General features: G+C 35.7%; 1 protein-coding gene across 5 annotated transcripts in view; it reads right to left on the bottom strand.

Annotated features, from left to right (window-relative positions):
- LOC143032300 (uncharacterized) overlaps positions 1–16,190 on the bottom strand; it is a 179,766-nt gene that overhangs the window by 120,697 nt on the left and 42,879 nt on the right. For all 5 annotated transcript variants that reach the window (XM_076196791.1, XM_076196789.1, XM_076196793.1 and 2 more), the window contains one exon: positions 12,067–12,351. In XM_076196791.1, the coding sequence (XP_076052906.1) occupies positions 12,067–12,288 (222 nt within the window). In that variant the 5' untranslated portion in view covers positions 12,289–12,351. The remainder of the gene's footprint in view (positions 1–12,066; positions 12,352–16,190) is intronic.

The raw sequence follows: 16,190 nt of genomic DNA, 5'->3' as shown, positions 1-16,190 counted from the left end.
GAGATATAGTGAAATAACAGATGAAAGAACAAACTAAGGACACAGTTATTAAAGTGATGAGGGAGAAGGAGAATATAGTAAGAGACTTAGCGGATAAAAAGAAATGTATAATTATATTAGGGATGGAAGAGAAGCATAATCCAAATAGGACTACAAGAGTAAAGGAGAAGGAAAAACTAAATAAGATATTAGAAGTAGTTCAAGAGGATGAACAAGAAACAGAGAAAGAAATTGAAGAAATATATAGAATAGGGAAATACAATACAGATAAGACCAGACCAATTAAGGTTAAATTCAGGTCACAAACGACAGCAGAGAATATCTTAGCAAAAACAGGGAAACTAGCAAAAAGTGATCAGTATAAACAGGTATGGATAAAAAGAGAGATGAATAAAGAGGAAAGAGAGGATGAGAAAACAAAAAGACTAGAAGCTAAGGAAAAACACAAGAAAAGAACAGAGTCAGACAAAGAGAAATTCTATTGGAGAGTAGTGGATATGAAAGTGAGGAAATGGTTCATAGCAGAGAAAAACGGAAAGGAAACAGAAAATACGATGGAAGTAACAGAAAATTAAAAGTGTCTTACACAAACATAGAGGGTTTAATAACAGGATTCAATGAAGTGAATGATTACCTGAAGGAAAAAGAACCGGACATAATGGGAATTGTAGAGACAAAATTGAAAGGTCCACTACCACCCAACAGTGTAGGACATGGTGCATATAATTATTGGAGTAGAAACAGAGAGTAAAACAAGGGGGTGGAATTATGTTCCTATCTAAGAAAGATATAAATGTGAGGAATGTCACATATGGAAAGAATAGAGTAGAGATGATTATGATGGAAGTGGAGGATAGGGATGGGAAGAGCAGGAAGTTTGTGGTCAATTATGTGTCTCCTAAAACGGCTTCATGGGAAGACAGAGAACACAAAAATATGTTCGAAGACACAAGGATAACATTAAATAAGATCATGGAAGATGGAGGAAGAATAGTTATAATGGGTGACTTTAATTGTAAAGAAATCTGCTGGGAAGAGATGACAGTGAAGGGTGGAGATGACCTATGGGGAAATGTACTACTTGATATGATTATATAACATACAATGACGCAATGGATACAAGAGAATCCTAGGTATAAAAATGAGGAAGAACCATCGAGACTGGACCTAATAATCACATCAGAATCCGAAATAGTGGACAAGATTGAATATAAGACGCCAATAAGTAAAAGTGACCACATATTGGTTGAACTGCAACTAAATGAGGAAAAATACATTGGAAAAAAAACGAACAATATAGAAAGGGAAGATTGATGTATGGATTTTTTTTTTTTTTTTTTTTTAATAAGAAATTCTTTCAAAAAGCAGACTGGGAAAGGATACACAAGGAGGAAACAGTAGTAGAAGAGAAATGGAATATTTTGACAACAATTTATAAAGAATGAATGGAAAAATATGTTCCAAGACAAAAACAAGAAAAAGGATATGTAAAGTACTGGTACAACAAAAGATGTAGGGAGTTAAAAGACAAAAGGGATAAAGCTTGGGTAAAATGGAAAAAAGACAAAAAGACCTGAAAAATGGAAAATATATACTAGTTATAGAAATCAATATGTACAAGTGTGCAGAGAAGAAAAGAAAAAATACGAAAAAGATGTCATAGAAAAATTCAAAGATCGACCAAAACTACTTTACAGATTTGTAAACAATAAACTGAAAAACAAACAAGAATTAGAGAAACTACGACAGGGAGTTGAATACACAGAGGAAATAGAAATGGCAGAAATTATGAACAAGCATTTTAAATCGGTGTTTACGAGGGAGAACATACAACTTAGAGATGTCGAGTGGGAGGAGGAAGACCCCCTTATGAAAGAGATAGAAGTAACAAGATAAGAAATAATGAATGACTTGAGTAATCTCGATGTCAGGAAATCGCATGGACCAGATGAAATGGCAAACTGGATTTTGAGAGAATGCAGGAACGAACTAACAGACAAAATACATAGTCTAATAAATAGTTCACTAAAAGAAGGAAAAGTTCCAAGAGATTGGAAAAGAGCAAATATAGTACCAATATATAAAGGGGGAAACAAGGAAGACCCTACTAACTATAGACCGGTCTCTCTTACAAATACGATAGCTAAATTTTGTGAAAGAATGATCAAAATTAGATGGGTAATGCATTTGGAAAACAACAACAACAACGTACTAAATCCAAGGCAATTTAGATTTAGACAAGGACGATTATGAGTCACAAACTTAATATGTTTCTATTGAAAGCTAATAGATGTAATACAAGAAAGAGATGGATGGGCTGATTGAGCATTTCTGGGCCTAAAAAAAAGCCTTTAATATGGTACCACATAAGAAATTGCTAAAGAAATTAGAAACTGATGGAGGAATACAGGGCAAACTGCTGAAGTGGATGGAAGATTCTTGCATGAAAGAAAAATGAGTGATAAGAGACAAACATTCTAATTGGAATGAAGTGATTAGTGGCGTTCCACAAGGAACAGTTCTGGTCCCAATAATGTTTGTTATATATATTAATGATATGGACGAAGGAATTGAAAGTTATATGAGCTTCTTTGCGGACGATGCAAAATTGTTGAAAAAAGTGAACACTGAAGAAGATTGTGAATCGCTGCAGAGTGATCTCAATAAAATATGAGAGTGGAGTAGGAAGTGGGATATGGAATTCAATATTAAGAAGTGTAGTATAATGGAATTTGGAAGAAACAAAAAAAAATAGTGGGATCATATAAATTGGGAGAGGAATAAATTAAAAAAGTAGAAAATGAAAAGGACTTGGAAGTCATTATTATAATATGTCCCCTGAGAAACATATAAACAAGATTTTGCTAAGATATTCTCTGCTGTCGTTTGTGACCTGAATTTAACCTTAATTGGTCTAATCGTATCTGTATTGTATTTCCCTATTCTATATATTTCTTCAATTTCTTTCCCTGTTTCTTGTTCATCCTCTTGAACTACTTTTAATATCTTGTTTACCTTTTCCTTCTCCTCTATTACTCTTGTAGTCCTATTTGGATTATGCTTCTCTTCCATTCCTAATATAATTATACATTTCTTTTTGTCTGCTAAGTCTCTTTCTATATTCTCCTTCACACTCACTTTAATAACTGTGTCATTTGTTTGTTCTTTCATCTGTTGTGTCATTCTACCTCTAAATTCAAATTTGTTGTTCTCTTGGACTTTTCTCCAACCCTGTACCTCTTTTGCTATGGACTCTTTACTTTCTTTATTCTCCTTTGATTCTTCATTCTCAACTTTTACTTCTTTAAACTGTCTTTTTAATTCTTCTATTTACTTAGGTTTTGATTCTCTTTCTTTAATTCTTCCAATTTATCAACTTTTTGCGTAATCCGTGTAAGTTGGCTGAACCTAAACTTCCAGAGTTCGTTCATTTTCTCTAGTTTTTCCTCTAGACTTGCTAATCGGGGGAGGTTGGTATCCCCTCCCTCATTAAATCCATGGGAATTATTATCTCCACTTTCTATTGTGTTGTTCGTATCTACATTTCTAATTTTAGTGCCTTTACTGATATTTTCGACTTCACCTACGTCGTCTGCAGCCCTTTTGTTGACATTCCTTTTGACGTCCGGGGGAGCCCGTTCGTCTCCTTCCTCATTTCCTTTAATTTTCCTCAGTAATTCCTCCCTTTCTCCTTTTTCTTCACCTTCCCACTACACCACGATCTTTCCCCTTCCCTACTAATACAACAAGGGTACTACCTCGTCGTTGAGATCGACTTAATTTGAAGTTTTCCTGGAGTTCCAATCTTCGCTGTCACTTCGACCGTCGTGTGTGTGTTTGTGTATTTACCTAGTTGTATTTTACGGGAAGGGGAGCTATGATCGTGGTGTCCTGTCTTCATATCTCGTTTTATCTAGACTTTTAAATTTTGTGTATCGATTTGGCACACACCAAAGTCTCATCTAACTTGTTCCAAACGTGTATTACCCTGTGGGGAAAGCTGTTCTCTTTCAGGTCTCTTCTATATCGGTCTTTCTTGATTTTCTTTCTGTGTCCTCGTGTATCTCTACTATCCCATTTTATTAGATCCTCTCTATCAATAGTTTCTATGCCTTTCATGATTCTATAAATAGTTACAAAGTCTCCTCTCTCTCTTCTTTGCTCTAATGTTTGTAGCTCAAGTTTTGCTAGTCTCTCCTCATATGATAGTTCGGAGAGTGTTGGTGCCAATTTCGTAATTGGTCTTTGTATTCTTTTAAGTTTTGTTATACATTTTTTTGCACTGGTGACCACGCCGTTGCTGCCTACTCCAATCTTGGTCTTAGCGAAGTGACATTGTTGTTTTTTCGCAAATTTTAGCTATCGTACTTGTAAGAGAGAACGGTCTATAATTAGTAGGTCTTCCTTGTTTCCCCCTTTATATATTGGTACTATATTTGCTCTTTTTCAATCTTCTGGAAATTTTCCTTCTTTCAGTGGTTATTGTCTATTAGTTCATTCCTGCATTCTCTCAAAATCCAGTTTGCCATTTCATCTGGTCCATGTTATTTTCTGACATCGAGATTACTCAAGTCATTCATTATTTCTTTTCTTGTTACTTCTATCTCTTTCATAGGGGGGGCTTTCTCCTCCCACTCGAATTCTCTAAGTTGTATGTTCTCCCTCGTAAACACCAATTTAAGATGCTTGTTCATAATTTCTGCCATCTTTATTTCCTCTGTGTATTCAACTCCTCCTTGTCGTAGTTTCTCTAATTCTTCTTTGTTTTTCAGTTTGTTGTTTACAAATCTGTAAAATAGTTTTGGTCGATCTTTGCATTTTTCTATGACATCTTTTTCGTATTTTTTCTTTTCTTCTCTGCACACTTGTACATATTGATTTCTATAACTAGTATATATTTTCCATTTTCGGGTCTTTTGTCTTTTTTCCATTTTATCCAAGTTTTATCCCTTTTGTCTTTTAACTCCCTACATCTTTTGTTGTACCAACACTTTACATACCCTTTTCTTGTTTTTGTCTTGGAACATACTTTTCCATTCATTCTTTATAAATTTTTGTCAAAATATTCCATTTCTCTTCTACTACTGTTTCCTCCTTGTGTATCCTTTCCCAGTCTGCTTTTTTAGAGAATTATCTTATTTTATCAAAATTTGTTTTTTCATACATCAATCTTCCCTTTCTATATTGTTAGTTTATTTTTTCAATCTTGTCCACTATTTCGGGTTCTGATGTGATTAGTAGGTCCAGTCTCGATGGTTCTTCCTCATTTCTATACCTAGTATTCTCTTGTATCCATTGCGTCATTGTATGTTATATAATCATATCAAGTAGTACATTTCCCCATAGGTCATCTCCACCCTTCACTGTCATCTCTTCCCAGCAGATTTCTTTACAATTAAAGTCACCCATTATAACTATTCTTCCTCCATCTTCCATTATCTTATTTAATATTATCCTTGTGTCTTCGAACATATTTTTGTGTTCTCTGTCTTCCCATGAAGCCGTTTCAGGAGGTACATAATTTACTACAAACTTCCTGCTCTTCCCATCCCTGTCCTCCACTTCCATCATAATCATCTCTACACTATTCTTTCCATATATGACATTCCTCACATTTATATCTTTCTTAGTCAGGAACATAATTCCGCCCCTTTGTTTTACCTGTTTCTAATCCAATAATTATATGCACCATGTCCTACGCTGTTGGATGGTAGTGGACCTTTCAATTTTGTCTCTACAATTCCCATTATGTCCGGTTCTTTTTCCTTCAGGTAACCATTCAGTTCGTTCAAGCCTGTTATTAAGCCATCTATGTTTGTGTAAGACACTTTTAATTTTCTGTTACTTCCATCGTGTTTTCTGTTTCCTTTCCGTTTTTCTCTGCTATGAACCATTTCCTCACTTTCATATCCATTACTCTCCGATAGAATTTCTCTTTGTCTGACACTGTTCTTTTCTCGTTTTTTTCCCTTAGCTTCTAGTCTTGTTTTTTCATCCTCTATTTCCTCTTTATGCATTTCTCTTTTTATCCATACCTGTTTATATTGATCAGTGTCTGCTAGTTTCCCTGTTTTTGCTAAGATATTCTCTGCTGTCGTTTGTGACCTGAATTTGATCCTAATTGGTCTGGTCTTATCTGTATTATATTTCCCTATTCTATATATTTCTTCAATTTCTTTCCCTGTTTCTTGTCCATCCTCTTGAACTACTTCTAATATCTTGTTTACCTTTTCCATCTCTTTTACAACACTGAATAGGTCCCAGTGATTAGAGATACAATTTTATCAACCACAATGCACTTTAATTCTTCCGATGTTGATGGCTTAGAATTGAAGTGCATTGTGGTTGATAAAATTATACATACATACATACACACACACACATATATATATATATATATATATATATATATATATATATATATATATATATATATGAATGGTAGGAATGGAAAAACACGATTGGGAACAAGAGACTTTAATTCTGACCGGTTTCGCCTTTGAGGCTTCTAAAGAAGCCTCAAAGGCGAAACCGGTCAGGAATAAAGCCTCTTGTTCACAATCGTGTCTTTCCATTCATATACCTGTCATGATGTCACGATATATATATATATATATATATATATATATATATATATATATATATATATATATATTATGAATATGATATTACGAATATGAAATATTACGAATATGATAAGACCCTATACCATCTACAGTATTTGTAGATTTCTAACAAGCATATGATAGTGTGCACAGACCATCAATGTGGCACATAATGGCAGAACTGAATATTCCAGCTAAATTTATATCCCTCATTAAAACGTGCTACATAGGAATTAGATGTTGAGTAAGAGTTGAAAGGAAAGATACAGAAAGTTTCAATATACACAGTGGCCTTAGGCAGGGATGTGTGTTGTCTCCTTTGCTGTTTAATCTTGCACTGAAGAAAGCAGTCAGGCAGATTACCAACCATCCAGGTGGAGCTAAGTTATCCAATGGTCAGATAACCCACCTCGCTTATGCCGATGATGTGGATGTGGTGGGCGAGACTGTGGAGGAAATTAACGAGATCTTTACAGTATTCCAGAGAACAGCAGAACAGATAGGCCTAAAATGCAATGAGCAGAAAACGGAAATTATGAAACTGAGTAGAAATGGGATTTATACACCAGGAGAAGAACAAGTTGGATCACTAAGGGTGAAGAAAGTGGATAAGTTCAAGTACCTGGGATCCATTGTCAGTGAGAGAAATGAATTGGACATGGAAATAAACGAACGAATAGCTGTAGGAAACAGATGTTACCATGCCCTGGCATCTGTAATGAAGAGTCGGACCATCAGCAGAAGAACTAAGTTAAGAGCATATAACATTGTAATAAAACCAACAGTCCTGTACGGATGTGAGACATGGACACTGACAAAAGAAAGGGAGAAGAGACTGGAAATTTTTGAAAACAATATCCTGAGAAGAATCCTCGGCCCAGTATATGATGAAGAAGAAGGGAAATGGAGACGAAGACATAACAGGGAAATTAGGGATCAGACTCGGCAACCGTACATTCAGGATGAAATACGGGGAAGAAGAGCAAGGTGGGCTGGACACTGCGTACGAATGGAGGCAGACAGACTACCAAAGAAGGTGATGGAAGGAAGAGTGGAGGGCAGACGACCAGTAGGGAGACCCAGGTACAGATGGATGGATGGAGTAAAGAAGGACGTGGAGAGGGTGGCACCAAGAGAGGACTGGAAGGAGTTGGCAGAGGATAGAACCATCTGGAGAGGCATAGTGAAAGCGGTGAAGGGCCGTCCGGCCTGACAACCAACAGAGTAAGAGTAAGAGTAAGTATATATATATATATATATATATATATATATATATATATATATATATATATATATATATATATATATATATATATATATATATATATATGTGTGTGTGTGTGTGTGTGTGTGTGTGTGTGTGTGTGTGTATTCACTTGGTCTTTGGATCACGTGTTGGACTCGTGATCGACAGCTATTTCCCTCCAGGAAGAGAGCTCAGAGCTCGTAGGTCCGATCTATGGGTAATGCTATGACCTTGCACACACACACACCCCTAACTCCCCGCCCACGAGAGTCAGAGTACGACCCGAGGCACAGTGATACCGAAATAATTTCGGCCCTGGGCAGGATTCGAACTGGGTGCTGGGAGCATTTCTGCTTCCCAGTTCAGCGCTCTACCAACTATGCCACCGAGTGTGTGTGTGTGTGTGTGTGTGTGTATTTTTTGTCTATCAATATATCTATTCTAGATTACTCACACTTACTCTTGTGGTGCTTAATACAGTGATGAAGCTTACAAAAGGTATGGCCTTTCAAACTTCTGAGAACCCTAAAATATTTCCTTCTACCGAGAACTGTACAAAAATCTGTCCCCCGCCACGGTTTCTGGCACCTTTCCAACAACATTCCTAAAAGTTCACATTCTCCTTTACACCATTTCTCAGAGCCGGGAATGTTGTTTTTCTCTTTAAAAAAAATATAGAGATGGACAGTAAGAAAATCGTCTAGCAGCAGTACCGTGCACAGACATTGGAAGGGGCAGGTGCTTTGGGCAGGAAATTGGGCACCTCACTCTTTTGTATTATTCGTATTAGGCAACTATCCGGTAGGGTGCAACATCATTTTCCACATTATAATTTCTGAATGGTAAGTAAATGGAAAAAGCCTGAGAGAAATATTTTTTCATTAATTTTTATATATTTTTTGTGAAGGGCACTTTTGGGGCACAGGGCAAAGGGGCAGGTGCTTAGGCACCCCCATCTGCACGGGCCTGTCTAGCAGTACCTAGCGGCAGACTACCAAACGTTCGTTTTTGAATTGGTGATTTAAGTCATCATTCATCTATAGAACACCAACTGTTTCTCATTCAGTTAAAGATAAAATATAAACAATCAAGTTTCAAAACGAATACCACGCGACCAAACGCCACGTGTTCAATTTTAGTAACGAACCCGCTCTTTGTTCAAACTTTCACCACAACATTATCTTGAACAATTCTGGTGCTATTCCTCCTTCTCCTATTCCTTTTGACCTACTGATGCTCTTTACCCGATTTTCTTCCAAGAATGCCCCCCCCCCCCACCCCATTTCTGGCCTTGGCAATACGGTGTAACCATTTTCAAAATTAAAGGTGTCTAATTTTACCGGAATATGTTTTTAGTACTTCCCAAAGTCAATAATAGCTAAATGAATTTCACAAAAATATTTTCGTTTTTTATCTGTTGCAGTTTGAAATTACTGATCCTAACACAAAACGTCGTCTGCTTCAGTCACTCTCGTAAAACCTACCCATGGCGCCATCTACTCCGCAGTGACGTCATGAGTTGTGTTCATTCTTCATGCATTGTCATTGTGTTTGATGAATGGTGATTGTGTCGAGTGCCGCAGGCTATCTAATATCAAATTTAGGAATTATGAAAATGAAGAAAGAACTACTGAGGAAATACACGAATGGGAAGAAAAGAATATGAGAAAAGAGACGGAGAATAATATATTAACATATGGAACTCAGAGAGAAAGGAGAAGAAAGCTTACTATAACCGTCCAATCACAATGATATTCATAAATAGAACATACACGGGGATCTAAATTATGGGGGCTAGATTGTCTTGCAATAATACTAAATGGCCCTTTTTAAAGCATACGCAAAACACATAAGAGATGTTGTTTTAGGATTTGTTTTTTATTAAATTTATCAGATAAATAAGTAGGAAAATAAAACCAGGAGAAATAATAAGTGAATAACAAAGACATTAAACAGAATAATTATAACAAAAGAAAAAAAAAGACAAGAACAAGCAGACACAAAATGTCTAATTTTCTAAACTGCAGATTTTTTCTCAATTCAGAGAAACAATACTGACTAAACAATATATGAAACTGCAATTTTCTTTTATTAGACCTATACTGGGACTTAATAGGTAATTTTTAACGTCTTTTTTTCAACCGATAGAAAATAATACAATCATACAATGATAATCATAAAGTGGTCAATCATTAAGCACTTCATTAAGTTCATTCAATCATTATCATCCAACAGCTCAACGACTGAAGTCTATAAATCTACATAGATTATAAAGCAAGTAAAAATCAGAGTTTAATTACTTTATATTAAAAACTGATATACCGTAATTATATAAAGTGGAATCGGCATCGGCAATTAATGGTAAACAGGAATCGGCATTGGCATCGGGAAAAAAAAGGAACTGGCACATCCCTAGTTCTTAGCGATATTTGTAGAAGCTTTCGTGTTTAATACAGTGTGTAAAGAATCTAAAATAATGTATCTAACATGTAGTGTGAAGAATAACTAGTTTTATTTTGAAGTAACAAGTCACCATATTTAAGCTTTTTACTGACACACTCCGGCGGAGGTGAAAAAAATATCTGTATTAACATTGTAGAAATCATGGTTTACCAAGGTTGTCGCATCCAGGAAGCGTAGTGTGAACGTGATGCAGTATTTTGTGTAGAAGCACACAGCAATAATATTGAAAACGTCACGCATACGACCCTTGCGTTTTTGAAAGCCCAAACACAACGTTGCATAACCAACATGCACACAGGTAAGCACCAATGCTGCACCAATACGAACACTTCTTCAGAGAGATATTCCGGTTCAAACTAGCTCATAACTATGCCTTCAATCCACATATCTTGGTTGTTGTCAGGGATATTTAGGGAGACGAAACTACTTTCAAAAGGTGATGTCGCTAAATATCGTCTTTTCGCCACAGGAGGTCATCGGAACTAATACCAGTAGATGGCGCTGTATGTTGTTTTAGAATGCAAATTACTAGAGGACGTATACTCGTATTTTCGTCAAAATATCCCTCATATAGTACTTTTGAGATAAAAATTTTGTTTTAAATAGGGATCTAGTGAAAATTATATTACAAACGAGAAAATGAAAAGTTGTACCTGAGCTTGGTTATCCTTGGTTCACGGTGTGGATGGAGTACTCTATCGTTCTTAAAAACTGCTTCCGTGCCAACTCCCTCCCTAAACAAACCGTTCCCTTACCTGCCCTTACCCTTCATGTTAGAAATAGAATTGCCCCGATGAAAAATTACCCTTCTTAGCCTTCTAACAACCGCCTCATAGATTTTGAATTTATCCTTAAAAGAAAGATTATATAAAAATAAAAAATAAAAATCCTGGTTGCTAGGTTTCCTTTAATCGACACTGCGGTGAAGGGCGCTAATCTGGAGATTCTCTAACTATTCTGTTCCACTTGATCGTCCTCTCTGAGGGTTTTTTAGTGAAACTTGTGCTGTTGTGTTAGAATCAAAAGCATATACTAGAAGTCTGACACAAATCTTTGATTTCCAAGATACCCTCCTACACTATCTGTACCTTTGTTCCCTTATGATTTTATTTCTAACCGTTCCAAAGCTGCTGTTGTAAACACAGATATTTCCCCACGGTTATAACATCAGGAGTTCCACAGGGCTTTGTTCTATCTCCAACTTTTTTCTTCCAGTTAGTAAATTATCTACTTGACCGTATGTATCCCTCTACACACTTTTACGTTCACTGACAATACTATTCTACGTTTTTCTACGTCATTCTCCAGAGGTCACTCAAGATGAACTACATTTCCCTGAAGGAAAGCTACAAAATACTTTAAATTTTTTAATAATATCTGATCGCAGCAGAGAAAATTTAATGTCTTTCAGTGCCATTAAAACTCAGTTTATCTTTTCTTCCACTCAGCACAACTATAGCCATTTCCTCTTCTGCAATGGCATGTAGATTATTCTGATTCATTAAACATTCTTGGTCTATCTTGTACTTGTAAATTCACCCGGAGAAGTCTTATCATATTTATCTCTCTCTCTCTCTCTCTCTTTATGCTCAATCTCTTTACTAATGGAGACTTTTGCTACGACTTCCAGATATGCATCTCCATCCTCCCACATATACAAGCAAACCCACCCGGGATGTTTTGGATTAAAAATTTCCAAAGGTCTACCACCATGCTGATGTGTGTTATGCCACCCCCGTCTCACCCACTCACCTGTCTGCCGTTACCAGATGTCAAACACCCAAAGATGGGCTTCCTTCTCGACGACTCGAGAGCCAAGAGTTCTTTGTCGTTGATACAATACTGCTCCCGGATGTCTTCGCGTGAGTACATGGGAGTTCCTCTCTTGTTCCGAGCCACTCCGGCACTCCCTCCTCCCCCTCCCCCTCCGCCACTTCCTCCGGTGCCGCCCTCCGTTCGTCGACGCCCAGACATCGTGGTGGGCGATTCGTCCTCCTCGTCGGAGTCATACGTAATTACCTCGGTAGCCAGATCGACCTGGAAAAGGAAGACATCGGGTGATCGCTTGATGGGCCAAGCTGTACTTCTGGCGCCAATGCCACTCGGTCATGTGACGCAGAACATTAATATGACCTTAAATAAGTAAATGATGACGATGATGATGATAATGGTAATAATACTGGTAACAATATCATTAATGATAATAACAATAATACTACTAATAATAACAATAATAAAATGATAATAAAACAAATAAAAATGTTATAATAAGAATAATCACATTGAAATATATAAATAAAATCACATAAACAACCGATTAAATGAAATCTTAATAATAATATAAACCAGTAACACTTAACAAAAAAAATAAATGACAACGAAAAATATAAACTATATGAAATACACAAACGATTAGATATATAATAATAATAATAATAATAATAATAATAATAATGATAATACGAAAAAGTAAAAAAAAAAAAAAACTAACGTAACACAATTGCATAAATACAAAAAACAAAACAGACTAATTAATAAATAAATAAAAACCATAAATATAAATCGTTATGGGATAAAAGAGTAAAAACTAAATAATTCGACTAGACGAAATGACGGCCACATAAAGCTAAAACGCATTTGCTAATTACAACATATTTCATCTATTACATCTAATTCCGCCTGAAGCTTCAACTATTTCATTCCCTGAACTTCAGCTTGGATATGTGAAGTCGGAAGTCACCAAGTATAAAGCCAACTTCACACTGGTCAATTTCTCGTCAACTTATACGAGTTCGTTCGAGCGGAAACGACTTCGGTTCCAATCGTTGGTTTTTTGAATTTCTAAAAGTCAAATTAACTTTGCGTCATATAATGAGTACCTGAATGACGAATTAAGAAAAACAGAAAATAAACGAAGGTAAGAGGTATTATTGAGACGTTCTTAGAAAAGTCTACAACACTGCAAGAGAAGTCATTTTCTAGTCATTCAAATTCGCACCACTGGACGAGAAGCAGATGACATTGTACTAGCTTATGATCTATCACCTTCATGGGTCGTGTAAACATCGATGATTTCATTTTTTCAAATGTTCCAGCGTCTACGTATAAGGTCTGGAAGAATGGATTCCAAGATAGAATATTCAATTGGGATTGAATATACATACAAATGTATTTGCTCATCTTTGGAACCATTGTCTCGATATGAGGATATATTATGGTATACTCATTTTTGCGTCTAATTTTCAAATAGTAATTATTGAACACACACACACACACACACACACATACACACACACGTCCGAGTTCGAATCCCGCCCAGGGCTGAAATAATTTCAGTATCGCTGTGCTGTGGGTTGTTACTCCAACTCTCGTGGGCGAGGAGTTCGAGTGTGTGTGCGTGTAAGGTCACAGCATTGCCCATAGATCGACCATATATGAGCTCTCTTCCGGGAGGGTAATAGCTGTCGATCACGAGTCCAACACATGATCCAAGACCATGGTGAATCACACACATACACGGTTAGATGGTGAGGTGGTACCGCGCTAGACCTCTAATCCAGCGATTCGAGTTCGAGTCTCGTCCAGGGTTGAAAATTTCAGCATCGCTGCACCACAAGACGGCACTCCAACTAGTTAGGTCTGTCTATTTGTGTGTGTATGTGTATGTGTTTTTATAGTTACAGCATTACCCATAGATCGGGCTATATATGAGCTTAGAACTCTCCTTCTGGAGGATAACAACTATCGATCACGAGTCCAACACGTAATCCAAGACCATGGTGAATCACACCCACTACCCATAGTCCAACCATAAAACAATAACAAAGAACTCCATATGCTTATACAACAGGGTGGAAAAATAATGACGTCAGCAAAAATAAATAAATCAATAAATAAATAAAATAAAATATAAATATATAAGATAAATATCTAATAACAATAAATAATATAAATAAATGGGTTATAAGAATAAACAAATAATACAAATACATAATCAAAACAATATAAATAAATAAATTAGTAAATAAAGAAATGCTAATCAGTTCATCAACATCAACCAAAGGTTGTCTTGATTTTCTTTGTCCAATTGGAATAAAGTCCTCTGGTCCTTCTACAGACTTCTCCGGTAATAAATGTTGACCTATTTTCGTAGTTGTGTGAATGTATGACTGTGTCCATGTCATCAGCGTGTGGGAGGGACAGTCCCTGTTGTCAACTTCTCTAGGTTGGAAAGTGGTGAAAAATTGGGTCAAGCTGATGTATGTATGTATGTATATATATATATATATATATATATATTTTTTTAATATATATATATACATATATATATGAGAGAGAGAAAGAGAGATTAATTCCTTTCCAGAGACCGAGTACCAGCCCCTCAAGGCTGCACCTCTTCACGAAAGTGATGGTGTTGATTGGCTTTGGAGTTGTGGAAAAGTGGAGATGATCCATTCCAACGTCTGTATACATGAACATTTTAATACATATATTTTGTGTATTTTATCGATACTTGATATTGAACTTCATTTAGGTTTATGAAGGAAATATGCATGAACTGATTTACCAATATTGGTTAACGAATGGAAAAGACTTGATAAAAATGTGGTGAGCGCTAAAATAATTGGTTGTTTTATGAGAAGATTAATCAACTTTATGGATAGGTGGCAGGGACATGGAACTGCCCAGCGTAGGCCTTATGGTCTCTTGCAGTCTCTTCCATTCTTATATTCTTCTCTCTCTCATCCGTGGTCATCACAATGCAGCGAAACCTGTTACGATTCCCACCTGGAATTTTTTTCTTATTCTTATTTCTGATAATGCTCTACATTGTGTTAATCTTTATGTAGTTCAGTTCGAAACTTTAAGATTCGTTTAGGTAAACACCTATGCAATATGATGTAATGCCTGCCATTTATTTTATATTGTTTGGTTATTTGTTTGTTATTATTTGTCTGTTTATTATTATTTGCTTGATTTTAATCTATTATTATTATTTACTATTTTCCTGTTTGCTTATCATTTAACTATACCTATGCATTAATTTATTTTGTTTATTATTATCTATGTTGTTATAATTCTATTTGTTTATCTATTTATCATCATTATAATATTTTTTTCGCATCCGACCTAGTTATGGACCAAAAGGTCTCCTGTCGGCATGATTCTCCTTTGTAATCTTTAACAGAATACCATAAGTAACTACGTTTTCCATGTATCTATAGGCATTTGCATAAAATAATATGTGCATTTACGAGATTTTATGTATATACGCCACGTCTTATATTCTCTAAATGTTGTACTTGACTCTTGCCAACATTTTCTACCTACTCGGAACCGTGCAAAACTTATTATTTCTATCCTTCTCTTCTCAACAGGTTTCTGAATCTTAGTGCCACCGTTGATTCATGACATTCATTCCATGATCGTCTCATTACCCACGAAAGATATCAATTTGAATTTCCAAGCTCGTGCTCAGAATATTGCAATGTACATATTTCGTCTACTCAGATATACAATAAAAAACAAAGAAATAAATATGTAAATGAATAACGATAAAATATATAAATCAAAATGAATGAATAAATGGAATAAGTCAACAAATATGTAAATAAATAAGTCAATATAAAAATTTCACGCTTTATGTGATGGCACAATGAACCTGCGAGTAGTGTATTCAAAAGTTCAAATAATTAATTCAAGTCAGAGAGAAAGTAGTGTGTAACAAAAATCAATCAATTAAATAATCAAATAGATGAACAAACAGACAGATAAATAAATCCCATGATATGTGACACCACAGTCTGAATTTGTGACAAAACAAAGCCCGCCAGAACACGAACCCAATCTGACTTTTTATTTATTTTATCTATTTT

This window comes from Oratosquilla oratoria, chromosome 13 (genome assembly GCF_046742065.1).
Source record: "Oratosquilla oratoria isolate Oo_2021 chromosome 13, ASM4674206v1, whole genome shotgun sequence".
In the NCBI taxonomy this organism is placed as follows: Eukaryota; Metazoa; Arthropoda; class Malacostraca; order Stomatopoda; family Squillidae; genus Oratosquilla; species Oratosquilla oratoria.
Note: the sequence above shows the minus strand (reverse complement) of the source record. Positions and strands in the feature narration are given on the sequence as shown.